The sequence below is a fragment of the Gorilla gorilla genome, chromosome 2 (genome assembly GCF_029281585.2).
Source record: "Gorilla gorilla gorilla isolate KB3781 chromosome 2, NHGRI_mGorGor1-v2.1_pri, whole genome shotgun sequence".
In the NCBI taxonomy this organism is placed as follows: Eukaryota; Metazoa; Chordata; class Mammalia; order Primates; family Hominidae; genus Gorilla; species Gorilla gorilla.
The window spans coordinates 181,605,090-181,632,473 of record NC_086017.1 but is presented as its reverse complement, the minus strand read 5'-3'; the positions used below and the strand labels follow the sequence as shown (position 1 = coordinate 181,632,473).

The 27,384-nt window shown below is 42.2% G+C and overlaps 1 protein-coding gene and 1 long non-coding RNA gene across 2 annotated transcripts in view; one reads left to right on the top strand and one right to left on the bottom strand.

The window, feature by feature from the left end:
• SLC7A14 (solute carrier family 7 member 14) overlaps positions 1–27,384 on the top strand; it is a 126,520-nt gene that overhangs the window by 40,973 nt on the left and 58,163 nt on the right. The window contains exon 2 of the mRNA XM_004037997.5: positions 18,245–18,700. Coding sequence (XP_004038045.3) covers positions 18,397–18,700 — 304 coding nt within the window. The 5' untranslated portion in view covers positions 18,245–18,396. The remainder of the gene's footprint in view (positions 1–18,244; positions 18,701–27,384) is intronic.
• LOC134758114 (uncharacterized) overlaps positions 1–27,384 on the bottom strand; it is a 95,755-nt gene that overhangs the window by 17,933 nt on the left and 50,438 nt on the right. The gene's annotated exons all lie outside the window — the stretch shown is intronic.

Below are 27,384 nucleotides of genomic sequence, written 5' to 3'. Positions count from 1 at the left end.
TCCTATTTGGAAAGAGATGAAGAGCCAAGAGTAGGTGGCAGAGCGGTTGGGGCAGGCGTTCACTGCTGGTGACCAGAGCACATGGCCACGGAAGCTGGCATCCTGGCTCTTCCAATGCTAGCTTCAGAGACTTGGATAAATTCTCCAGCTAGCCTGACACCCAATGTCCTTTTCTGTAAAGGATACCACACCTTTCTGGTGTTATTTCTAAAATTTATGAAGCGCAGACTCTGCAGCTATGCTGTACAGTATAATAGCCACTGGCCACATGTGACTATTTAAATTCAAATTAATTAAAATTAAATTTAAATGTAAAATTCAGTTCTTCAGTTGCACTAGACACATTTCAAGTGTTCAATAGCCACATGTAGCTAGTGGCCACTGTATTAGACCACACAGAAAATATTTTCATCATCACAGAAAGTCTACTGGACAGTGCTGCCCTACAGTCCAGTCCCTAATCTGCTCTGAATGGAGTCACGTGCCAGCTCTGACAGCAGCTGTGTCACTTTTAACAAATGTTAACTGCTCTGTGCCTCAGTTTCCTCATCTTTACCTTGGGAGTGGTTAAAAATAGTATCTCTCTCACAGAGTTGTTGTTAGAATATACAGACAGCCCTAACTTAAGATGGTTCTACTTAATGACGTTTCCACTTTTATGGTGCAGACATGATACACATTCAGTAGAAACCATACTTCTCCCACAATGCTGGGAAGTGGCTGTGAGCCACAGCTCCCAGTCAGTCATGTATTTTCAACTTGGGACATTTTAAACTTACGATGGGTTTATCAGGTACCTTATCATAAATCAAGAACTGCATATAAATCAGTTAAAATCATGGCGGGTACATAGTAAGCATCATATAAGTGACACTGTTATTTAGGCGAGGATTATCTAGGCTTGTTTAAGCACTATAATTTGCATCTCAGATATATAGCCTTTTAATCTCTCAGTTTTTAGCCTCCCAAAAAGAGGCTCTTCTCTTTTGTGTGTGTGTCTGTGTGTGTGTCTATTTTACCTTTTTTCTGCTTGCAACAGAGTGACACCCAGAGTTCAGAATAATGAGGCTCTTTCAGTCCTGTAATGTGTCCCGAGAGGAGTTCACCCCTTTTTATTTGTAGATTTCTCACTAAGTGAATAGAATGGGGACCCTGGCCAGACCCAAATCACAGGCAGGGAGGATCTACCAACTCTCACCTATGACAGGCAATACAAATTAAGCACGCTCAATACTAGGCTCTGAATGTGGAGGCTTATTTATTAAAATACTCTTCAGATGTCTAAATAGAAAATGCAGGGCCGGGTGTGGTGGCTCATGCCTGTAATCCCAGCACTTTGCAGGACTGAGGTGGGTGGATCACAAGGTCAGGAGTTCGAGACCAGCCAGGCCAACATAGTGAAACCCTGTCTTTACTAAAAATACAAAAATTAGCCGGGCATGGTGGCACGTGCCTGTAGTCCCAGCTACTTGGGAGGCTGATGCAAGAGAATCACTTGAACCCAGGAGGTGGAGATTGTGGTGAGCAGAGATCACACCACTGCACTCCAGCCTGGGCAACAGAGCAAGACTCCATCTCAAAAAAAAAAAAAAAAGAAAGAAAGAAAGAAAATGCAGTTTAGCCCATCCCCTTTCCCAACCCTCTTGGTCCTGGAGAGACTGTGGTTCTTTTTGTTTTTGTTTTTGTTTTTGTTTTTTTTTCTTTTGAGATGGAGTTTCACTCTTGTTGCCCAGGCTGGAGTGCAATGGTGTGATCTCGGCTCACTGCAACCTCTGGGGTTCAAGCGATTCTCCTGCCTCAGCCTCTGGAGTAGCTGGGATTACAAGCATGCGCCACCACTCCCAGCTAATTTTGTATTTTTAGTAGAGACTGGGTTTCTCCATGTTGGTCAGGCTGGTCTCAAACTCCCAACCTCAGGTGACCTGCCCACCTCAGCCTCCCAAAGTGCTGGGATTACAGGAGTAAGCCACTGCACCCGGTGGAGACTGTGCTTCTTAAAGCCGGAGGGACCGTGACCTCATGGATCTCTTTAACGCAGAGCATAGTAAAATGGCCTCTCCTTGGGTTGATTCTAGACACTAGGCATCTTGGCCCTCTCTTCCGGAGGAGGCATAAAACAATAGTAGCAGGTCCAGCAGCCTGGCTTGGCACAGGGATTTTATGTCATCAACCTGAGCTTCAGATCTCAGAGAGAGTGACTGTCTCAGACAGGTCAACCCCACACGTGACTCAAAGAGCAAAGATGACCCAACAGTCCAGATACACCTGAAAGTTTATAAACCATCTAGCCCTCTGCTTTAAGGAATATTTTTATTCTTGTTCAAGTTTGTCGAGCAGAGTTTCCCATTTCTTTTCCAGGTTAAACCTCTTTCCCCTTCTAGATCACTCTTTCAGCAAAGAGATTCCAGGCATCATGGCAAACTGGATTCTTGATGATGACTCACACTGTCCTCTGCATACTCACATCTAAATATCACTCTGTGATTTCATCTAGTAGTAGAAACCATGTTAAGGACTGTAAATGTAGCAGCATTAAAAATCTTCCAAAGGACATGTCCTTCCGAAGATCTTTTGAAATCTTCTTATACTAAAGAAGAAAAAATCAGAATAGCTTATTCCTAAAAGAATGATATGAGGTCACCGTCAACCTTGCATGTGGACATGCACACACAACCCACGGCTTTCACTGTTGTGAGACGAAATCCAAATCTTTTTAAGAAGGAGGACTTGAACAACACTGCTGAGTGCTTGAGATGGGCCAAGTGAGAGAGATGAAGGCTTGAAATATGTTCATTGGATTTAGCAAAATGGTAGCTGTTGATGACCTCAGCAAAAGGAGTTGTAGTGGCAAGGGACATGCAAGAGGCAGAATGGGGAAGGCCAATGGTTGACAAGCTGTGAGAGAGCAGACACAGTCCAGGAGTGAGTAGCTATAGAGTGGCCTGGTGCCAGTGGGTGCTTTTACTTGCTAGTTTTGTGAGATGGACCTGTTGAGGATACTTAGAATTCTTAGGACAGTCCATGAAATTAACACAATTAGTTGCCTCTGGGAGAGTCAATGAGAGGAGAAAGAAAACCAAGCTATTAGAAACCAATGTCACGAAACTGAGGTCTTTGCTTCAGGGGCAGATTCCATCTTTCCAGTAAAGATGTTGGCTCGAGCTTTGTGTAGCAACTGGGAGAATCCTGCCTCTTGGCTCCTGGTGATTCGATTCTGCTGTTTTAAAGCTGATTCTGTAACCAAGTAAGAGCTTTCCCTAGGCCTAAAAAATTGTATCTCCAAAGTAGAAAGAAAGCTAATGATAATTTAGGCAAATCTAATTCAGTGGAGGCTACAGACCCTAAAACAGTTCACCATAATGGAGATGCATAGAAGCATAACTACAAAAACCGAGGATATTTCTGCATGATCAGGAACAGGAGCATGCACGTTATTCTGGGAGCTTCTGTGTTTTGTTTGGGGTTTTAGTTACATAATTCTTTTCTGATTTTAAAGGAATAGATCCTGACCACAGAAAAGATAAAAATATTAGGTTGGTGCAAGAGTAACTGTGGTTTTTTGCAATTTTAATTGCAATTACTCTTGCACCAATCTAATAGATATCATTCCTAATCCCACCACTCATAGATTCCCCATTTTTAACATTTTACCATACTGCCTTTAGAAGAGAATAAAATTAAATCATATTTTTTATTGCTGTAGTTGTTTTAATTTATCCTGAGTAATTTCTCATGTAATTACACATTACCTTTTTGGAGACAAGGTCTTGCTCTATGACCCAAACTGGAGTAAGTGGTGTGTAAATCACAGCTCACTGCAGCCTCAAACTCCTGGGCTCAAGCAATCCTCCTGTGTCAGCCTTCTAAGTAGCTAGGACTACAGGTGTGCCACCATGCCACCTTATTTTTTTTCTTTGACAGAGATGGGGTCTTGCTATGCTGCCCAGGCTGGTCTTGAACTCCTGGCCTCAAGTGATCCTCCCACTTTGGCTTCCCAAAGTGCTGGGATTACAGGCGTGAACCATAACACCTGGTCAATAAGTATTATTTTTAAACAATATTTTAACAGTTGCTTAATATCTTATTCTTTGAGTGCCTGATAATCCATTTAACTGTGTCACCATATTGAGAAACGTAGGTTGTCTCCAACTTTTACCACTGTGAGTAATATTGCAATTAATGCCCTTGAAATAAATCTTTTTCTGCACCTGATAATTTCCACATGATGTAGTTACTTTCCAAAAACATTTATATCAGTTTATATTCCCACTATCACTGTGTGGATGTATCCTTTCTTTGACATCCCACTAGCAATGAGTATTTTTATTTTTTTAACCTTTGCCATGTCAATAAGTGAAAACATCTCCTTTTCTTGGCATTTCCTTGAATATTAGTGATAACTGATATATTTTTACATATTATTGAATATTTGTATTCACATAAACAATTGTTCCTTACCTGGCTCTATGAGGAATACATTCAAACTTAAGAGCTTGCAGTCTGGAAAAATTTTAGCTCAACAGTTTAGAAGCAAGCACTAATCAGTTGAATAGCTTGAAGGCTGGATATTCATTTAAAACGTCACCAGACAACATCTGGCATTCCTTTGTGAGCAAGGGCTGTTAGCATTGAAAGATGTTCTCCTAGCTTTCAGATTTCCTAACGGAAAGACATGATGATAGGAAAGGAACCTGCCTCAGAGAAGAATTCTCTGGACCATGGATCCAAAATGTACCCTGAGGGCCTGTGCAGCACCATCCTCAAAGGAGACACCAGAAGCTAGAAATGAACAGTGCACTCCTGGGCAATGCAAATCTCTATTTTTCCAAAAACGTTTTAAATTCCCAGACTGTCAAAAGTCTCAACTATTTTCCTGCCAGATGAAAAAAAAAAAAGAAGCAAACTAAAAATCAAAAATATACCTTTTATGTTGCATCCTCTATGATTTATGAGATTTTCACTGCTCTGATTGGGTAAAAGACTGAGGCTCCAAGGAGCTACATGGAACTTCTACATTGATAAGTATAGCTCTAAACCTAACTAAATTTTAATATTTTAATATTATGGTAGTCATCCCTTATTCACAATGTTGCTTTCCATGGTTTCAGTTACACATGGTCATCTGAGGTCCAAAAATATGAAATGGAAAATTCCAGAAACAAACAACTCATAAGTTTTAAATTGCATGCTGTTCTGAGTAGCATGATGAAATCTCACACCATCCCACTCTGTCCCACCCAGGACATGAATCATTCCTTTGTCCAAGGTATCCACACTATGTACTACCCCCCACCCCGCCACTTAGTCACTTGGTGGCCATCTCAGTTATCAGATCGACTGTACATTGTATTACAGGGCTTGTATTCAAGTCATCCTTATTTTACTTAATACTGGCCCCAAAGTACAATAGTAGTGATGCTAGAATACTGTTATGTATCCTATTTTAATATTAGTTATTGTTGTTAATCTCTTACTGTGGCTAATCTATTAATTAAACTTTATCATAGGTATGTACCTATAGGAAAAAACTTTAAGTATATATAAGATTCAGTACTATATGCAGTTTCAAGCATCTACTGTGGAGGTCTTGGAAGGTAGCCCCTGCAGATAAGGGGAAAATACTATATGATATTGTAGATTTTAAACTCGTGTTTCCCTTAACTTAATGAATATAAAAGGATTTTTAAATAGAGATAATTTATCTATAATTAGATACAAAATTCCTACCTTCAAGGAGTTTGCAGTCTAGAGGGAAGAGACAGACATAAAAATATAAACAATTAAATGTCAAATCAAGATAAATTACTCGAAACTAAATGAATAAGTAAATAAGTGAATAGATGGATATATAGACGATAGACAGATATAGATAGATGACTGATGAATACACAGATAGGTAGATACATAGATAGATGCACAGATAGATACATAGGCAGATAATGAGGAAAAGAGTACAAGAGACCACAGAGAGGCCAGGGCCACTTTTATCTCAGGTGGCCCAGGAGGACCTCTCTCTGCAAAGATGACATTTCAGCTGAGACTGGAAGCATGAAGAGTAAGTCATGCAAAGACCTGGGGCAAGAGATTCCAGATAGAAGAAACAAGTGCAAAGGCCCTGAGAAAACAGAGAGCTTGATGTATTTCAAGAATGGAAAGGAAGTCAGTGTGGCTGAACCAAGAAGGAGGGTGGTAGGAGATGAACTCGGAGATGAAGTAGGCATCAGATTATGTAGGGCCCTGGAGGACATTTTGAGGACCTTGGATTTCATTTCATTTGCGATGCAAAACCATTGGAGGGCTTTAAGGAGAGATCCTAGCTCTCAAGTGTTTAACAATCTGCACAAGGCAATTGACGAATACACGTTGAGTTGAGGGTCCTACAGCAAATCAGAGAAGAGGAGGCTCCAGTGGTTAACACACATTTAATGACAGATGGGATATAAGCTGAGTCCCAAAGGAACATGGAAATGTGAATAGCTTCAGAGAAAAAGGTGAGGAAAACAGGAAGAGGAGCTAAGAAGTGGGAATCTTTATGGTCAGTGGGGAGACTTCCTTGTATCACATTGGATGGTCACTCACTTCTTGTCCATCTTGCAGGCCAGCCTGAGAGCTCCTGGAGGGCAGGGGCTATCTTTTTCTTCTTTTTGCCTCTACATTTTGCACACACAGTGCAGACATTAACTAGGTGCTCCATATTTACAGAAATTCACTGCAGATGGTGTGTACTGAGAGCAGTAAAGCCAAGAGTAGAGTGAGGCTGGGTGTGTTGGAGTCAGGCTTTATTGAGAACTGAAAATTTGTGGAGCATGTATAATAACCTATATCGACAAAATTAAAGTTCTATTGGTCCATTTATTGTTGTATTACATGAAATGGCAGTTCCTGACATTTTGAAGGGTCTAGTTGGAATTATCTGACTTAAAATGCAGACTCTTTTAAAAACAGAAATTTCCTTTGGGTGCAATGAAATAAATCTCAAAGAAACAGGTGGCCAGCCCCCACAAGAGCAAAATCTGAAGTACAAGAGAAGCCTGGCTGTGGGTAAAGATACAGAGAATAGAGAAAACAAAAGTAATTTCAGATATAAGCTCCAAACCCAGAGGCACAAAGTCAGTCATCCAAATTGCAGCTATTGACTGGGGAGGAAGTATCTCAGATGGACAACTCTATTTAGCACATCCAGAGTGAGTAGCTGCAGGGATGCATCCACTTAAAGATTTTCCTGCACAACCCTGGGGAAGCCAACTTGTTAATACTAATGTGAACAAGTTCATTTAGGAGACTCCTGCTAGAATTGGGCTTCTCCAGATCAGGATGAGGAAATTCCTATTGAGGCCAAATCTCTAGGAAGACTTTCAAGATTAGGTCATCTTTCTTCCCTCAAATCCTGCAAGAAAAAAATATGTTTAGAAGGACCACGACCATATAGACAACTAGGCAAATGCCTAATTCTCCTCTGGAGATTATCCCAAGCCTGGGATAACATTATATGCAGAAAATATACGCTGCTCCATTCACCTTTTTAAATACAGACCAGTACGGAAAGCACTGGCTTGGAGGTCAGGACACCTGCCATCACTTGGGTGTGGCCTCAAATAAACCACTTCAGTGCTCAGGCTCTGAAGCTGCTCCTCTGAAAGCAGCTGAGTAAATGACTCTACCATGAGTATTCTTGACAGACAATAGGTACATGTAGTTCTGGTTAAGTTTTTGTTTAATTAGGGACAGAATTTTTCCAAAAGCATATAAATGCTCAGCCAAGTGTTTTCAGGAAAAGAGAGATGAGAGAGGTGGCAGTTTGCCATAGAGTACAGAAATACGAAGAGAGACATGTCTAAGATAAGAGTGGTTCTTAGAAGATGGAATAATGTTCCCCAGAGATGTCCATGTTCTAATCTTCAGAATTTGTGACTATGACAAAGGGGACTCTGCAGAGGTGATTAAGTTAAGAATCTTGAGATGAGGAGATTATCCTGGATTAGAGAATAGATTTGATATAATTACAAGGATCCTTAGAACAGGGGAGCAGGGGATCAGAGAGGAGAGAAGATACTATGTTGCTGGTTTTGAAGAAGGAAAGAATCACAAGTCAAGGAATGCAGGTGACCTCTAAATTCTAGAGGCTGGAAAAGGCAAGGAAATAGACTGTCCCTGGAACTTCCAGAAGGTACACAGCCCTGCAGACTCAGAGCTGTAAAATATCAAATCTGTCATTTTTGGCCACTACATTTGTAGCCATTTGTTACAGCAGCCAGAGGGACCTAATACAAGAGGGAATTGTGTGAGATATGTGATAGCATTTCTCTATTTTGCCAGAAAGGCTTCCATTTCCTTCAGTATCTTAGGAGTCCAGTTAGTGCTCTGTCTTGGGTGTAAGGACATGCTGAGATGGGCATCCAGCCAGAGTGGGTGCAGATTGTCTTCTGGGGGCTCCGATTACACATGGCATGAAGGTGCCAGGCTGGATGATCTCAAATACAAATATTTTATGATCTCATCATTTCAGAATGGCCTCTACAATCACATTTGGGATGAGGAGACCAGAATTTTTGTGCAAAAAGCCACCTTATGCATCTCTCATGAGTACACTTTGCAACTATAGTGTTGCATTAAAAAGTCCCTATCAACATTTTCTAAATGAGAAAATAGAAACCTTAGCAAGCTGTGGCTTACTCAAGTCTCACCCATAGCTTGTCCTATGGGACTGGGACAAAACCTCCGGTCTCCTGATTCATGAGTACAGAGTATTCACTCTATACTCATGGTATGATAGTGTGCTCTCACTTTTCAGTGTTAATTTTGGAAATCTGCATGTATTTACAAATGACCTATGGGCCCATCATACTTCCCAATAACTTTTGTATGCAGTTAAACTCCAAGTAACTGGAAGGTTTGGGAAATATGTTCTAACTAATTAACTTTTCTGGCTAATCAAATATGAACCAGAAAAAATATTGCTATATCAGTCTTCTATTCAAAGTTTTTCTAAACTTTAATGGTTCACTCTTCTTCTTTGGCAAGCAAAGCATTGCAAACAGCTTATGATCTACTTCTGCTAATTACCAAGTCTCTTACGGTCTCTTAGCTATATTTGGGGCATTGGTCACATTTTCAATACCTACACTTATAGGTTGCTTTGTGGTTTCCAAACTGCATCCACAAGCATCATCTCATTAAATCCTCATGACAGGTTTACAAGGTAACTATTATTTCTCCTGTATTTCAGATAATAAAACTGATGCTCAGGGATTTTAAGATACAAACCCAAGGTTACACAGCAGAGTCAAAGCCCAGACCTCACTGTTCTGACTTCAAACCCAGTATCTCTGTAGACACAGCGGGTATTGTTGATTTCCTAAATCTATCTCAGCCGTCTAATATACCCATGTATCAGTCAGGATCCCAGCAGGAAGCACGTGGCACACTCAAGTCTGGTATTTTGAGGAAAGTTAATGAAAAGAACTGTTAATATATATAAAGATGAGGGCAGTGGGCAGAGAAATCACGAGGCAAAATGCAGTTCCAAGGGCTAGAAACATGAGTACCACCCACTGCCTGAAATGACAGGGGGGATAAAGAAAGAATTATCAGAACCAGAGAGAGTTAGGGCTATGTGGAGAGGGCCACCTGGCTGGAGCCACAGCCAACCCACAGTGACCTGGCAAAGGGAAGCTAGGGATAAACACCTGGCCCGCCTCTCTTCCATCCTCCTGATCACCTGCTGGTGCCTCCCATTGACCAATCCAACCAGAGGGCAAGGGAGCATGTCAGCTCCCCAGGACACAGCCAGCGGGCTACTGGGTGGATCTGGAAGGACAAGCAAAGGACACTCACACTCCCTGAAGCTGCCTTGTGCCTAAATTCCTGATATTCTGTAGATTACAATAATTTATTTTATGGCCATAACAGCTACCATTGAACTAAACACACACCGGGAACTCATTAAATACTTTTGCAATGATTAATACAAATTCTTAAATCTTTTATGGTGGCATAGAAGGATTAACTGGTTTTTGGTATTATTTGTCCCTTCTAACAGAGAGGTTTCCCAGTAATATCTGATTAATGAAGAGTTTTTCATTTCCTGAACTCTGGTTTTGTTAATATTATCTTATATACAATGAATAACACATGACACCAAGCAGAGACCTGAGACCCTAACCTGGGAGACCCTGATCTGCGGGAGAAGAGTGGAAGGTGATGCCAGACTGTGGCCACACATGCAAGGACACCTAGCCCCAAGCAAAGACCTGAGGCACCAGACCTGAGGTCCATGGAAAAGGAGAGGAGAAGGTGATGTCAAACTGTGATACCCTCCCTGACTGGGGCATCGAAGGAGAAACGTGGTGTCTCAGCGCTCAGTAACCAATCTCTGAACAAGCCTATCCTTGCTTCTCCAAGTAGATGCTCTTGAGAGTGTTTTCACCACAGTTTCCAACAAATATATACACAGAGAGTATTCGCAACCCTGGAGTGTTGACAAACAGGGGAGCAGAATGGGAAACTATTTGTGTCAGTAGAAATATTGTCCCAGACCAGGTAAAAATCAATTGTTTTCATAAGTTTTTTTTTAAGAATTATTTCAAGCAAACAAAATTAAACAGGTTTCTCTTTATTTTGTTCTGCCTGGTGTTGGAAGCAGATGAATTTTTAATTTACCTATTTACAGGCAATCATTATTTATATCTTTAAAGAATTAATTGTGGAAGTGCAGGAATGAACACATCAGAGTCTTAAGTTTCTTCCTCAGATGTACAGATATCTGCCCATTTCAGAGAAAACAGCCTCAGAAGAAAAATATAATTGCTTTGCCTAGTGCATAGTAAGGGATCAATGACATATCATCAAAACTGTTTACATCCTCCTTCATAAGAAAAGTGCACAACTTCACTCTGTGCCATGTGACTCACCTGCCTTCTATGGGAGGAAGACACTTCTCACCCCACTAACTTTGGGCTTGGTCATATGACTTACTTTAGTTAATGGAAAGTCAATGGAACTGCCAGTTCCCAGCAGAAGCAGTAGAGACATTTTACATTTCCACCAGTTGTGCCACGAAAGAGCAGCATGCATCAGATAAGGATTGCTCCTTCAGCCTGAATCCTGGAGTAAGAAGTCGTGTGGAGTAGACTCCCAGTCCAGATTGGGGAAAAGATATGAAGCCGATCCACTGTCTGGAGTACAGCCACAGCAAGAGACAAACATCACCATTGTAATATTCAAATTTGGGGTTGTCTGTTACTACAGCAAAAGTTGATTAATATACTCAATAACTTTTTAGAAACAAACAAAAAAAAAAACCAACAAGCTTTGAAAAGGAAGCTTAATTGGTGCAATCTTATTTGCATAGCTAAAATATGCAGTCATTATAGATTCATAGTCCCCTTTAAAGATATTCCAAGTAAAACGAAGTTGGCTGTGTCTGCGACTCCACATACAATATAAACAGGCTAGCACATCATTAAATAATATGGTAGGTAATCAAAAAATATTTGAAGTGGGTTTGATCAAACACTTAGCAAAGATACAACTGAAAAAATTAGCAATCTGAAAATCAGGAACCCTGGTTTTAAAGCCAATCGTACATCTAAGTGAATTTGTCAGGCACCAACATTGCATGATTTAAGAGGCACGTGCTTGTGCACACACACACACACCACACACACACACACACACACACACACACTGGGCCAGATGGATCAAAAACATCTCCCTTACCACTCTGTCACGGTCCAAAAGTGTCAACCATGATAAGCTGCAGCCTGTTCAAGAAGTACAAATCAGAATGTGGTTGATCTAGAAGCTATAACATGTGAGGCACTGTTGATTGCAGAAGAAATTGAAGATGTTTAGTCTAGGAAAGATAAGACTCCAAGATATATGTTAGTTGCTATCAAAAACTTGAAGACTTATCCCATAAGCAGATTAACTCTAATCTGTATAGATACAGAGAGCAAAACTGCAGACAACAGAAGAGAGTTACTGGGACACACATCACAGTTCAGTTTACCAGGATATTCTGTCAGAGCTGAGCAGAACCTGAGATTAAGACGCATCTGGCCTGTACCTGGCCACGTAGTATAAAGTCAGAGCGGCTGATATGCAAGCACATCCCCAGTTGTGGTGCAAACATAAAGCCGTATCTGGTGAGCTTGGAAGGAGTAGAAGAACAAGGACTTCAGGAGAGGATCCACCATCAAAGCTTATGCTACCTGAGTGAGCCAGAGTAAGCCACAGGCATAAAAGTCAGAAGGGGATCATGTTTTCAGGGATAGGGTGGCAACTGAAGGTGAACCTACCATGGTCTAGCCATCCCAAAGGTACGTGTGCATCTTGGGGAAAAAAGTCAAAAGTGTAGAAGAATGAGAGGAGGCATAACATCCAAAGGCCTAAGCAAATCTGCTGAAGGGCCCCTTTAGATAAAGGAAAACAGGAAAGAGGAAAGCCGTTCTCCACAAGTTTGAGAAAGGTAAATAAGAATCCCTTGGAGTGGAAGTACCAGGGTGCACAGGCTGCAGCCAGGAGAAACCCAGGGGAGGTTCAACAGAAAAAAGCCCTGATTAAGGACTTGGCATCAGGCCAAGGGCCCTCTGAGAGCTGCCTAAGGAGGTGAAGGTGGTGGGAAGGGTGTCGGTAGCAGGGAACAACAACAACAACAACAAAAACACCTGGTCAGGGGCCACAGCAGGGTGATGCTAGCTAACGCTCCCACAGCATGCACTATATGCCAGGCGTGGCACTAAAAGCTCTACACGTATTAGCTCTTCCACTCCTCACCACAACCCTGTGAGCTAGGTACCACTGTGATCCCATTTTACAAATGGCAAAACTGACGCATAGTGAGGTTTGCCCAAGGTCACTTAGTTAGTAAAGGCAGAGCCAGAATTTGCATGCAGGGCACCTGGTTCCTGAATTGTGTTCTTAACCCAGAGCCAGGAGCTCAGCCCAGAGGAAGAAAAGCAGGGAGGCGGTGAGAGGGTTAGCCAAGACCTGGATGCGGGAGTGGGCAGAGACCTCAGAAGGGTCCTCAGATCCCACAGCCACCAGGTGGGGCTCAGAAAACCAGGCAACGTTTACTCTAACTGCAGCCTCATTTTTCCTGAGGACATCAATTAAAAGAATCTTGTAGCAATCCTAACTGTCCCACCACGTGAAAGGGCTGCTTCTATCAGCCAATGTTCCCTGCGGCCCAGATGTTCCAGAAAAAGCTGGACAACTACTCATCGAGTGTGTCATGAGGGATTTTTGTAGTCCCTTAGCATATTTGCAAAATCAGGCAGGAATGATTACTGGCTGTTTACTGTTTTGTTAGCCTTCGTTTCCTTCCTCTCCTCACCTCCAAAGGCAGTCCCTAGCCTAATTCGATAATCCTACTCATTCAGTGAACTACTAAACTGTAATTATTTGCATCCTGAAACAAACCTGCTTTTATCATCATTATCCTTGGAGCCCGCTGAACCCTCGAGCATGCCAGCAAGCACCACAATGATGACTCTCTTCTCCCAGAGGCCCTGTAAGCCTTCCTTAGTTATAGCTGTGAAGTATTCTGAGAAACCTGAATTAAAGTGCTAGAGAAAGCACAACACACATTTATTGCTCATCTTGGAAAGACAACAGCAATGAGCTTCCAAAACTATCTTTGATTAACATAATCTGGGGGTAATGAATATGGATATTGCCAATAGTCACCTAGAAGCATGTTTTCTTTTGTACATTTTGTTCTCTCCAGTAAATTTCCTACCAAGAAAGGAAATGGTCCCAACTCCCTGTTTGCATCAATAAAGCAAGCACTCAGGGGGAATTGCGTGAAGAGAATAGGACCAGGGGGCATTCTTGCCACCCTCGACCTTTGCTTTTGGTTGATTCTCCACATTTTCAATACGGTTTCTAATTACCAGGAATACAAAGTGCAAATAGAAGCCATCACTTTCATAAAAAGGCTGGTTTGTTTCTCAGTGTCCTTGTGACAGTTTCTGATGAAGGCTGAACAGGACAAGTAGCCCAGGAGATATCTCCAGACAGTGCCGCCTCCATAGTCATTGCCTGCCGAGGAGAGCTGTTAAGAGGCCCCATGACGTGCCCAGGGAGGGAAACCGGAAGTACCTGTCAGACTAGTGGCCTCCTGTGGAAAACAGCAATATCTGGTTTTCCACACGGAGCATTTGTCATTATGCCTGGCATGGGGCAGGGAACCTCAATTCTGCTGTGCTAGCATAAGCTGGGGCATTTAAAGAACCCCTGTATATAGGCCATACTTCAGGCAAATTACATTAGAATTTTGGGGATAGGGCACAGGCACCAGCGTTTCTGAAAGATCCTTGGGTATTTCCAATGTGCAACCAAGATGGAGAGCCACTGCCAAGGGTCTCAAGACGGGAAACCATTCACCACCCCTCAAAAAGTGGGCATGAAGCCCACCTGCATTTACCACAGCCACAACCTGCCACAGGGCCTCTCTCCTCGATTCCAGCAGCACACAGCTTGTGAGGTTCTCCTGGAGCCGGCTGACAATTTTTCTCCCTCCTGCATAGTGTCCTGTGTACAGGCACTGCCCTGGCTGCAGAGTCCCACCGGCTTGTAGATCTCTGCTTACTTGTCGGCCTCCCCGCTGCAGCAGGTCCACACCCCTCGCCTTTTTACATCCATCCCGGGCTGCCTTAAAGGATCCCAGGGCCCAAGATTCTGCCACAGCTACAATGAGCTTTTAGAAAGTAAGTCATCTCATACTGCTCACCTGAATAAAAGCCTCCAAGGGCTTCTCACTGCACTAAATATCCAAATCACATCCCTTTTATCTTGGCTGACCAGCCCCCTGGCAGTCTGACCTCTGCGCATCTTAAGCAAGAGAGCCCCACGGAGCCCAGGGCCAAGCTCTGGCTCTGGTGACTTTGGGTAAGTGACTGCCCCTCTCCCGGCCTACTTTGCCTCATCTGTAAAGGCAGATATGTTGTGAGGATTTAATTAGTCAACACGACACTCAAATCCTCCTCCTTACCCCATACCAGTCTCACTTAGATCCCAGCAGATGCAACACCCGCTCTATCCTCTTGAGGATACAGCAATGTGAGGAGCATTTCCCTGACATCTGGTACAACTGGCTTCTTTGTACCACTCAGGAGCCAATGCCATGTCCACAGAGACCTTCCCACCCCTTTATCACCCCCATTCTATTTCCTCTAAGCCTGTACTAATTTGCTAGGGCTGCCATAACAAAGTATTGTGTTGGTGCAAAAGTAATTGCCATTTTTGCAATTTGTGCTTTACTGCAATTACTTTTGTGCCAACCTAATACCACGGACCAGGTGGCTTAAGCAATAGAAATGTATTGTCTCACCATTCTGGAGTCTAGAAATCCAAGACTAAGGTGTCAGCAGGGTTGGCTTCTTAGAGCTATGAGGAAGAATCTGTTCCCTGCCTCTTTTCTAGCTTCTGGTGGTTTCGTGGCAATCTGAGGCATCCCTTTGCTTGTAGAGGCATAACCCCCATGTCTGTTCTCCCTGTGTGTGTGACTTTGTTTACAAATTTCCCCTTTTTATAAGGACATCAGTCACATGGACTAAGGACCCATTCTACTTTGGTATGACCTCCCCCCAACTAATTTCATCTATAATGATATTATTTCCATATACGGTCACATTCTGAGGTGTGGTGGCTAGGACTCCAACATTCTAATTTGGGGGGGCCATGATTCAGCCCATAACACAGTCTGTATCCCTCTCTGAAATTTGTCAGCCTGTGTATTGCCTCCTCCCTCTTCACCAAACGTCAGCACCATGACAGCAGGACTTTCAATGTCTCATCTGCCACAGCAACTGCTACCTAAGGCTGGGCTGACACAGAGAAGATGCTTTGTATAGTTTCTTGAATGGATGAATTAAAACTAAAGCAACAGGCCAATTTTCTGAATAAAAACACTGAAGCCACAATAGTGAAGCTACTACTCAGTTATTAAAAATCATGTTTCCATAACTATTGATGTGGGAAAACATTCTAACATATTGTTAAGCAAAACAAGAAAGTTTCAAATCAGAATAAATGATATAACATTTATAAAACACACACACATATATATATGTCCATTCAAATAGGTGTGTAGTTACATAGAAAAGTGTCTGAAAGAATACAAATCAAGTTGTAGCTAGCTGGGTGGTATTTTATTTACTCATGTGGTTCTTTGTTGTTTATATTGTCTGACTTTTCTGCAATAGATATGCGATGTTTGTGTAAAAAGAGAAATAATAAAAGCCAAGCTTTTCAGGGAAAAACAAAAATAAACCCTCTCACTTGCAGTGTGATTTGGGCGTCCACTATCTCTCATCCCAGGCTGCAAGCTCCACGGGAGCAGGGACTATGTCTTTGCATCTACAAGGCTCACGCCATGCTTGGCACATAACAGGTGTTCCTTATATGCTGGCTGAGTGGAAATAAATAGACACGTGGATTCATGTCCCCACAAGACCTCAACCAAAGCAGTTGTTCTAGCGGCCTTCTCGGTAAACATATGGTATATTTTCTTGCCAATACGAAAATCTTTAGAAGAAGAAAGAGGAGAGGAGGAAGGGGACGTGGAAGGGAGGAATGCAGACACTCTAGCCTGTTAAATATCTCTGGCGTGTTATCCAACTATAGTGATATCTAAGGTGTTGTCAAGAATAAAAACACAGCACGAAGCCACACTGTCAAAGCTAGGAAAAAATTAAACCAGAAAGGCTGTCATCCAAACCTGTGAACCAAACAGCCACATTTCACCTGATTCTTCTAATTAGTGTTTGAAAAGCCTTTAGAAGCAGACAAGTGCTACATTAAGTGCTTAGTATTCATTAATACTATGAGTAGATGAGGTAGGCAGGTACTTACTGATTATATAAATGTCCTGAGCTTGTCAGTACAGTATTTGGAATCAACGTCTGGCTATACTTCAAAAATTCTATACATTTATGAGTTTTATAAATTTTATACAGTTTTTATAAATTTTCTCCAGCTTCTGGCTTCCAAACAAAGTAGCTTCATATATTTGCAGTTCCTGATTTACTAAACTTTAGAAATTACCTAACACTGTAGTTCTTAATTCTATCAGATCCAACACCCCTTTTTATAATAAATACTTTGTCATACCTCCTTTTAGTATCCTGAAGTGAAATTATTGATCATCTACCTATATACAACACATTTCAGTGTGTAAATACCCAGGCATATCCAAATGACGGTGTCAAATGCTTGCACTATGTGAAAAATCACCACAAACGTGCCAGTTCCAGATGGCAGGCTGTTCCAGGGTGCAGTATGAGAAATGCAATACCACGGGTGGCATTCCCATGGGGTCCTTGGTTTTCTGAAAGGGCAAACGACTCCTCTTAAGTTCCAAACTAAATACATTATAATCTTCCTTTGATTTATTCTATAGTTGTATTCCTGGAAAATTCAATTTACTTGTATATTAAGGCTATCCAAAATATCCTATGAGTTTATATGTAAAAGAGAGTGAGTTGACAGGCTCAGATCATCATCACCAGGATTTTTATCTACAGGAAAGTCAAGCAAAATATCTAAAAGTTGTGTGACAACATCCTATACATCTCACACCTCAGGTTCCCCCCAGATGCCAGGAGTACTCCTCACCATTCCAATGTTTGAGAGTAAAAAAAAAATTCCCAAAACATTTTTTATTTCATTTGGGAGCCAAGTGCCAAAATAACCCATGGGGTGGCATGGCCCCTCTTAAGACTCATGGATCTAATTTTACATTTTTATGTTAAAAAACATGTAGATATCATGTCCCCTCAAAATATGCCCAAGAATCACAGACCAAGTATTGGCAAAGTAAGAGGTAGTTAGAGTTGAGATGGATGAGCACTTTCCATACGCCAGGCATTTTCTTAAGCTCCTTATGGACGTCACTCATCTAATCTTCACATCAACACTAGGAGAGAGACTTTATTGTCCCATTGGACAGCTGAGACTGAAACACAGACATGGCTTACCCAAGACCACAGAGCAGTAAGTGGCAGAGCTCTAACTCAGACCATCCTCATCAGGATGACTGTGTAACACAGTGCACATGCCGGCAGTCCCTTAGGACTGGAGAGAACAGCAAGGAGAGTGGAACCATGGAACCCTTCCGTGTTATGAGCACACGGGTAGACCAGTTCTACCAGTTCAGGACATTAACCTCCAACCATCCCCGCAAGTCAAGGTTTGTTTCTCACTCGGTCTCATCTTCTGCTTTCTTGTGTTTTTCCTGCAGACATTCATGCCCAGGAGAAGGCTGCACTGGGTCCCTCTGGACCTTTCCTAAAAGGGAGATCCCTGTTCACTAGATGAGTTCCAGAACCATCCACTAAGGCTTTGTAGCCCCCTTCCATCAGCTGACCTTCACTGCATCCCCTATCGCTCAAGATGAGTGGCTTCTTCACCTCGCTGGACCCCCGGCGGGTGCAGTGGGGAGCTGCCTGGTATGCAATGCACTCCAGGATCCTACGCACCAAACCAGTGGAGTCCATGCTAGAGGGAACTGGGGCCACCACGGCACATGGAACTAAGCTAGCCCAGGTACTCACCACAGTGGACCTCATCTCTCTTGGCGTTGGCAGCTGTGTGGGCACTGGCATGTATGTGGTCTCTGGCCTGGTGGCCAAGGAAATGGCAGGACCTGGTGTCATTGTGTCCTTCATCATTGCAGCCGTCGCATCCATATTATCAGGTAAGTGTCTCCATGCAGGGAAGAACTGTGGAAAGTGTGCTTACCAGCCTGGTCACTGTTCATCCCCTTTCTCTGGAGTATTTAGTGGTGAGACGTATGAAGTGGCAGAAAAGTGGATCATCATGCTCTTTTTCGCCTTGACTGCCAGGGAGGTTAGGGCCAGGTTTTGACTTAATTATAGTAGCTTCCTTTTTTTTTTCTTTTTCTTTTCTTTCTTTCTTTCTTTTTTTTTTTTTTTTTTTTTTTTTTTTTTTTTGAGATGGAGTCTTGCTCTGTTGCCCAGGCTGGAGTGCAGTGGCACGATCTCAGCTCACTGAAACCTCCACCTCCTTGGTTCAAGCAATTCTCCTGCTTCAGCCTTCTGAGTAGCTGGGATTATAGGCGCCCGCCACCACGCCCGGCTAATTTTTGTATTTTCAGTAGAGACGGGGTTTCAACCATTTTGGCCAGACTGGTCTCAAACTCCTGACCTCAACTAATCCACCTGCCTCGGCCTCCCAAAGTGCTGGAATTATAGGCATGAGCCACCGCGCCTGGCCTTCTTTTTTGTTGTTGCTGTTTGTTTTCTGGGTTTTTTTTTTTAAACACAGTCTTGCTCTGTCGCCCAGACTGGAGTGCAATAGCGCGATCTCAGCTCACTGCAACCTCCACCTCCGGGGTTCAAGCGCTTCTTCTGCCTTAGCCTCAGCCTCCTGAGTAGCTGGGATTAAAGGTGCGTACAACAACGCCTGGCTAATTTTTGTACTTGTAGTAGAGACAGGGTTTCGCCATGTTGGCCAGGCTGCTGTCGTACTCCTGACCCCGCACTTTGGGAGGCTGAAGTAATCCTCCCGCCTCGGCCGCGGAAAGTGCTGAGATAACAGGCGTGAACCTCCGCTCCCGGCCTATTTTTTCAGTACAGAGAATTATTCTGGTTCTCATACACCTCCCAGCTTCTCATTCCCTGTCATGTTCTAATGGCTCTGTTTTTATTTTAACTCTCCTTTACACCGGAAGATAGGTCAATCCTCTTGAGGGACACTGGAAGGATACAGCTAAGATATAAATAATAAAGATAGGCAGAGCAGCAAAATGACAAGTCAGTAAATCTGATATGATTGGGATTTGATAAACCTCAAACTGGCATCGAGCCCCCAAGGAGAAGGAAGCCAGGCCAGGAGATTTAAAGCCCTTGTGAGAATCACAATGCGCCATCTGCCACAAACACCTCCACAGATTTATAGTCCACAGAGACAGGTCCACTAGCAGCTCCTTGTCTCCCCTTGAGAAAGAATCATAAAACTCATTTTTAAAAATAAGGTGCCAGGACTCACATGCCGATACGTTGTAAAAATGGCTCTCCTATTGCCTTTTCCTCTTCCTTCCTTTTCTCTTGAGTAGCAATCTACGGTATCTTCCCAGAATTGCTGGAGTAGGCCAATGGACAACTTGAGAAAGGAGAACCTCCGGCTTTTTGCAAAAGCATGAGGCTTTTCTGGGTTTTAGGGTGGCAGATCATGTGGGCCAACCCATGTACTGACAGCGAATGTCTTGGTCTCTTCGAATATTTCAGGAGAAGTGGGAATTCTAACTTATACTGGGAATTCTGTGTACCAATGCGTGCCATCATAAGAAAAGCATTACATTAATATCATACATGTAGAATAAATAGTGCTCACGTAGGACACAAAGACAGACTACAAGCATGCAACCAGAAAGTGTGCTGGTTTGTATTTAACGTCTCTTTAATTTGATAAGGAAAATAAGCTGAGTTTATTAACCTCCTGTCATGTCTTCTCTTTCCTGTTGGTTTTACCATTTATCCCCTTCTCCTGAAGTCATCCTCTCATAAGCACTAATACCCTAATAGTTGAGGTTTCTTCAGAATTGAGGAGTTTTCTCTCCTATTGATGAAAATAAATTACTCACATGGATGAATTTTGGGAATACTTGCAATTCTATTAATGTGATAGCAATTACCTCCAAACTTTTTTGACAGAGAAATTGACTCACCATGAGTTTCTAGATCTAAACATGTTATCATGTGGAACAGAATGTTGATAGTAGGACAAAAGGCAGCCATATACCCAAAGGGTTCCACAGAAGGCACAGGGCCAGTGCATCAGATTAATGAAGACTACACAGTTTTCAATAGATCTCATCCTATTTTGACCCAGTCTCCCAGACCACAGTGATTTTTGTGAATGAATTACCTGTGTCTTATTCTTCACAGGATACATTACATCTGGAAACCAGAGCCTGCCACCTACCCACATCACAGTGCTCATGGGCAGTATATAATCTAGACTTTTCCACTGCTCACATGGAGAGCCTGAGATTGGCCCAGCCTGTGTTATGCTGGAGCCAGCTCACACCAGCTGCCAAGAGTACTGATGGTGCATACCTCTTTCCAGCTTTACATTCAATGATGTCATGCTGTTAACTTGGAATCAGCTATGGAGGGACTATGTGTTTGTTGTTGTTACCATTGTTCAGAGAGTCAGTTGTTAAACCTTTACCAGCATATCACTAGCCCGCCTCCACTAAAGACCCTGGTCCTGCCCAGTAATTGAGGCCTTCACCACAGCACCAAGCACAAGAAGAAAAAACCCTACCTCTCCCCAAAACAGGATTCCTCCTCTCCATATATGGCCCCATCCATAACACTTCTCTATACTGTATGACTGACTTATCTAGCCACTGAGGCCATTTGGAATCCTCCCAGAGCCCCTAGTCAGGCCAGGACCAAAATATCATAACTTATGCCCATGTTAGCATATTTATAGCAGGTTTCTTCAAGCAGGCCTCTCACTCTTATGATTGTTGGTCACTAAACTAAAGGAAGTGCTGCTCCAGTGTCTTCTTTCCACTTTCACATCATCATCCCCATATTGTTTCACCTTTGGCAAAACTTCCCACTGCTTCTCCATACAACAACAATCAAACTCTCCTATGTCTTCACCCTTTTAAATACACGGTCCTTTTCTCCTTCTGGTCTTAATTAAAACCTGGCTCACCTGAGGGTGAGTCCAGTCTCCACAATTGCGCATTTATCTCCAGCAATAATTGCTGCTTAGTTGCAAGAATGAAGTAAAGAGAAAGTTGAGATTAACTTAGATTTAACTTTTTCCAAGCAGAGGGAGAAAAAAGTAATGGGGTTAAGAGTATTTTCAAAGGAAGACTAAACTGTGCTGAATCACATAATCTAGGCTGAATAAGGAGGGAAGTGAAAACACAAGAGTGACGATGACTCATGAAAAGTGGTGGAATCGGTAGAAATTGGAATTGTCAATCAGGTCAAGATATCATTGCAATAAAAATACTGGGAAAGTTAGATAGAAAGCTAGGAAGTGATGGAAATGATAAAGAGTGGGATGTTTGAAATAAAGATTTCAGAAGTAGTATAGCAATCAATAACATTCAGTTTAGACTTGAAACCTGGTTCAGCCACTGACTAGCTGTGAGACCTTGAGTAAGTTCCATAATTTCTCTGAACATCGTTTTCTCCACTTTAAAAATAATAATACGTACTTCAAAGGATTGTTGTCAAGACTAAAGGAGATGCATATTAATTGCCTGGTACATTGCCGAGCACATAGCACTAAATAAGTGGTTATTATTATTTTGTGCCAAACCCTAAATTAGGTGCTTTCCAGAGAGTGTGGCCCTTAAAACTCTTTATCTCTTTAAAGTAGGTTTTATTATCTCCAATTTCACATATGTGGAAAATGTGTAAACCGAAGTTTAAATGGCAGAACCCACGTTCAAATCTGTTGATAGATAGGTTGAGAGATAATGTCAACAACTCTCAACCCTGGCTATGGGTTTAAATCACTTGGGAATTTTTTTTCTGTAATAATGAAAAATGGATTTTGAAGTTCAGTTTTATTGAGTTATAATTACATATCATAAAATGCATCCTTTTTTATATACACTTCTATGAGCTTTAGTAAACACGTATAATCATGTAAGCTTCACCACAATCAAGATACAGAAGAGCTCCATCACCTCCAAAATAATTTCTCCAGGCTGCCTCTTCGTAGTTAATCCCTCCTCCCACTCCCAGCCCCTGGCAACCACTGATTTGTTTTCAGTCCCTATCGGTTTGCCCTTTCCAGAACATTATGTAAATAGAATCATTCAGTATATAACCTTTTAAGTTTGTTTTCTTTTGCTTAGTAAGATGCATTTGAAATTCATTCATGTTGTTGTGTGTATCAGAAGGTTGTTCCATTTTCTTGCTGAGTAGTATCCCATTGTATGGCTCTACCACCATTTGTTTATCCTTTTACCAGTTGGAGGACAACTGGGTTGTTTCCAGTCTTTGGCCGATGTAAATAAACTCACTGCAAGTATTTACATGTAGGTTTTTATATAAGCACAAGTTGTGGTTTCTCAAGTAAGTACTTAGGAGTGAAGTTGTTAGTTTATATGGTAAGTGAATGCTCAACTTTATAATAAACAGCCAAGCTTTTTTCCAAAGTAGCTGTATTATATTTGACTTGCACAGGAATATGTGAAAGTTCCAGTTCTTTGCCAGCACTCAGAATTGTTAGGTGTGGTTTTTCATGGTTGTTTTGTTTTTTGTTTGTTTGTTTGTTTGTTTTGCCATTTTAAAAGGTATATAGCAATGTTTCAATGTGGTTTTAATTTGCATTATGCTAATTACTAATGATGTTGGACATCTTTCTATGAGTTTATTTGTCATCCATGTGCTCTCCTTGGTAAAGGGTCTATTTAAATCTTTTGCCCACCCCCCCACCTTTTTCTTTTTTTTTTTTTTTGAGATGGAGTCTTGCTCTGTCTCCCAGGCTGGTGTGCAATGGCACGATCTCGGCTCACCACAACCTCCACCTCCCGGGTTCAAGCGATTCTTCTGCCTCAGCCTCCTGAGTAGCTGGGACTACAGGTGCATGACATCACACATGGCTAATTTTTGTATTTTTAGTTGAGACAGGGTTTTACCACATTGGCCAGGCTGGTCTCGAACTCCTGACCTCGTGATCTGCCTGCCTTGGCCTCCCAAAGTGCTGGGCTTACAGGCATGAGCCCACGTCTAGCCCTTTTGCCCATTTTGTAATTGGGTTCTTTATTTTCTCATTAATAACTTCTAAGCATTCCTTATATATTCTGGAGACAAGTCCTATATTAGGTATGTATTTTTGCAAATAATTTCTCCAGTTTGTGGCGCGTCTTTCAATTTCTGTTGATTTCTTTTTAAAAATACTGATGCCCAGGCACCACCTCCAGAGTTTCTAATTCAATTGGTCCAGGGATTGGAATTTTTAAAGTTCCCCAGGGAATTCTAATTCTAATTACTTTTGCACCAACATAATGGAAACTATTTGGACAGCACAATCTTAAGAGATTGTTTTTGGCCTTGCCGCACCATTCCCCATGCTATGCAAACCAGCTTATAACATGAAACAAATCTGACTCACAGAGCAATCTATTTTCTTTACAATTTGTCAAGCTGGGAAGTTATAGCAACTTGCCAAGCTCCTCCCACTAGTCCTGCCCCAGCGTTATAATTGCCCACTGCCCTGTCACAGGTGGAAGAAAACTTATCAGAGGAAGCAGCTTGTGCTTTGTCCAAAAGGTCTTATCTACTCTTCAATAGCTCAGTAGGCCACAACCAGACCCCATAGCCATGCCAAACCTAAAAGCCCTTTTGTATATTGCAGATTGTATAAACTAGATAGAGGAAATAGGTTTCTTTTCATCATGGTTCCCACCTACAGCCTTTTGGAGAGACTGAAGGGTGGAGGCAGGATGGTTTACAGAGGTTCTCTAATGTAGTTGGCTATGGATGAAACAAAGCAAAGCCATCGTGCCAGTGACATCCAGCCATTCAAAGCCCCAAGAGGCTCTTATTTGAGTAGTGGAAGAGAGGCAGATTCAACTTTTTTTCTAAATTTATATCCAGTCCTCTTTTAACATTATTAAAATTGTTCCTTAGACAGAATATAGGTCTGAATCACTCCTAAGTTCATACACTACCTATAATAACCCTTCAAGCCCATTTCTCAAATGTTTTTGGTAAGGATTCAACAACAGTATGCATACACAGCGTCAGTCCTTTCCTTGGTACACAATACTTAACAATTTTTGTCATCTACTCATAAGAAATGTTTGGCAAAAATCTAATAAGATAAGGTTCAGGAAAAATGTATTGGGCTCCTACCATGTATCAGTCCTGGGGCAGTACCAAAAATAGGCAAGAAATTGCCTCTTCTCTATTTCCAAAGGACCCATTGCTATTGGGTCCCATTGCTCATTGATGGAGATGAATGCTAAATCTGATAAGTGACTATGGCAATAATAGTCATAACAATGTAATGGTTGTAGTGGCAACTACCTCTTATTGAGTACCTGCTTTGTACCAAAAGAGTTCTAAGTGCATAACCCATTATTCTACTTAATCTTCACAAAAACCGTATGTGACAAGTGGTGTTACACTTACTACTTTTTACAGATGAGAAAACAGAGGATTCTGAAAGGTTTGGCTCCTTTGCTTAAGGCTCCTGCTTAAGAGGTGACAGCGTAAGGAATGGAGTGAAAGCAGTCTGACTCCAGAGCTCACTTTTTAATCATTCTGCTACTCTGCTACTGTATTAACAGATTACATTACATTCAATTGCAGACAAAAAAACACCAAAATAAGAGAGAATTTCATTTCTGTCCTGTGTACAAGAAACCTGGAGAGAGGCTGCTCTTGTGGCCTCTCAGACATGGGGACAGAGGCCCCTTTATTTTTCTGCTGTGCCAGTCAGACATTTGGCTTCCATTGCAAGATGACTCAAGACCAAAGATAGCTGCTGAAGCTCCAGTCAGTATGTCTGAGTTCCAGAAGGCAGAAAGAAAAATGGAAAGTTGGGGCAGGTGATTCCTTACCTTTCGGTCCCCTTTTTTTGTTTGTTTGTTTCATTTTTGAGACAGAGTCTTGCTCCGCTGCCCAGGCTGGAGTGCAGTGGCACGATCTTGGCTCACTGCAACCTACACCTCCCCAGTTCAAGCGATTCTCCTGCATCAGCCTCATGAGTAGCTGGGATTACAGGCACCCACCACTATGCCTGGCTAATTTTTGTATTTTTAGTAGAGACGGGGTTTCATCATGTTGGCCAGGCTGGTCTCAAACTCCTGACTTAGGTGATCTGCCCGCCTTGACCTCCCTAAGTGTTGGGATTACAGGCATGAGCCACTGCGCCTGGCCCCTTTCTGTCCTCTTTTTAAGAATCTTTCCTATAAGTCCTTCCCCATTTCTCCCACTGACATTGGCCTAAACTTGGACATCTGGCCACAGCCATTGAGGCTGAGAAGTATAGTCCTCTAACTGGGTATATTGCCAACTCCAGAATTACAGAATTCTGTTGATAGGAAGGAAAGGAAAAGCTGGCTGTCACTGCCACATCTCTAAGGCATGCAAAACCCTGAAGCCTTCCAGTTTGCTGAGGTCAATTTTTTCTGCGATATTTAAATAAAATTGGTTCTGATTCCCAATTTACAATGGGAAGATCTAAGGTCCCCCTCAGTAAATCTAGGGAGTTGTGAAGCTGACCTTCCACTTCACTATTCTGGCTCTAAGTCTCTGCTTCTACAGAGTCTCTGTTTCCACTTTGCCTTTTACCTCCTACCTGCTCTCCCCTTTCTTTATCATCATTATCAAACTCATCTCAAAAAAGCGTCAGTAATGCAAGATTGTGTGTGCCATAGACTTTTATGGAAAGTTTGGACCAGAGATGGGAGATATAGTACAGTCAATCCCAGCAAACAGCAAGCTCACACTTGAATATAGGACACTCCAATTCTCTCTGCCTTTAGGGAACATCCACCAACCCTCTCTTCTTCTTGGCACCAGCTTTTAGCCCCATGGATGGGCAGCCTTTCTCCCATAACCTCACCTTCTGCTCTGCTCATTTTTAAACCCTAAAACTCTGTCCATATCCTACCAAGCAGTTATTTCTTCATCACCCTCCAAGTTCATCCTGGTCATTCTCCAAAGAATATCTTTCCCCAACCAAAATAATTTATTGAGATAATTCACTAAACAAAGAAGGTTCTCAAAGGAGGGATTTGGGGGCCACGCTGGGAAGGTTAGGTATCATTCTCTAGGCACTGAGAAGTTCAGTAACATGACCAGATATGTAGTTTAGTAATACAGTGGAAAGAGAATGGAGGCGGGGAAGCTGTTATGCACATATTGCACAAAACATACAGGAGATATGAAGTCCTAGTCCCTGAAAGGCCAAAAGGAAGCTTAGGATGAAGAGAATTTGGGCGTGAGTAGATGAGGGACAAGGAGGGAGGGCCAGAAAGGCTCTTTCTAGCCAAGAAAAGACATATAATAGAGAAACTATTGAAACAATGTCATTAAAATAATAGATTTTACAACACATTTCTGGTGCCAGAAAGTGAAAGTAGAATCAGAAAACTCTAGCGAAGAAGACCACCACAGAACACCAAGAGGGGTCTAGATCTCATCTTTGCGTGTAGCACACCATGGAAGGTGCTTTCATGTAGCACCTCCTTCCCATCTTCATCAACCCTGTGGAGGGAGGGATGACTTTAGTTCTGCTCTACAGATGAGGAACCAGAGTCAGAAGTTAAAGGAGCTTCCTGAAAGTCCCACAGCTATTTAGTGCCATGCCAGAACTCAAATCTATGACTGTAGGATTCCAAAGCTCATGCTCTGCCATTTCAGCGAG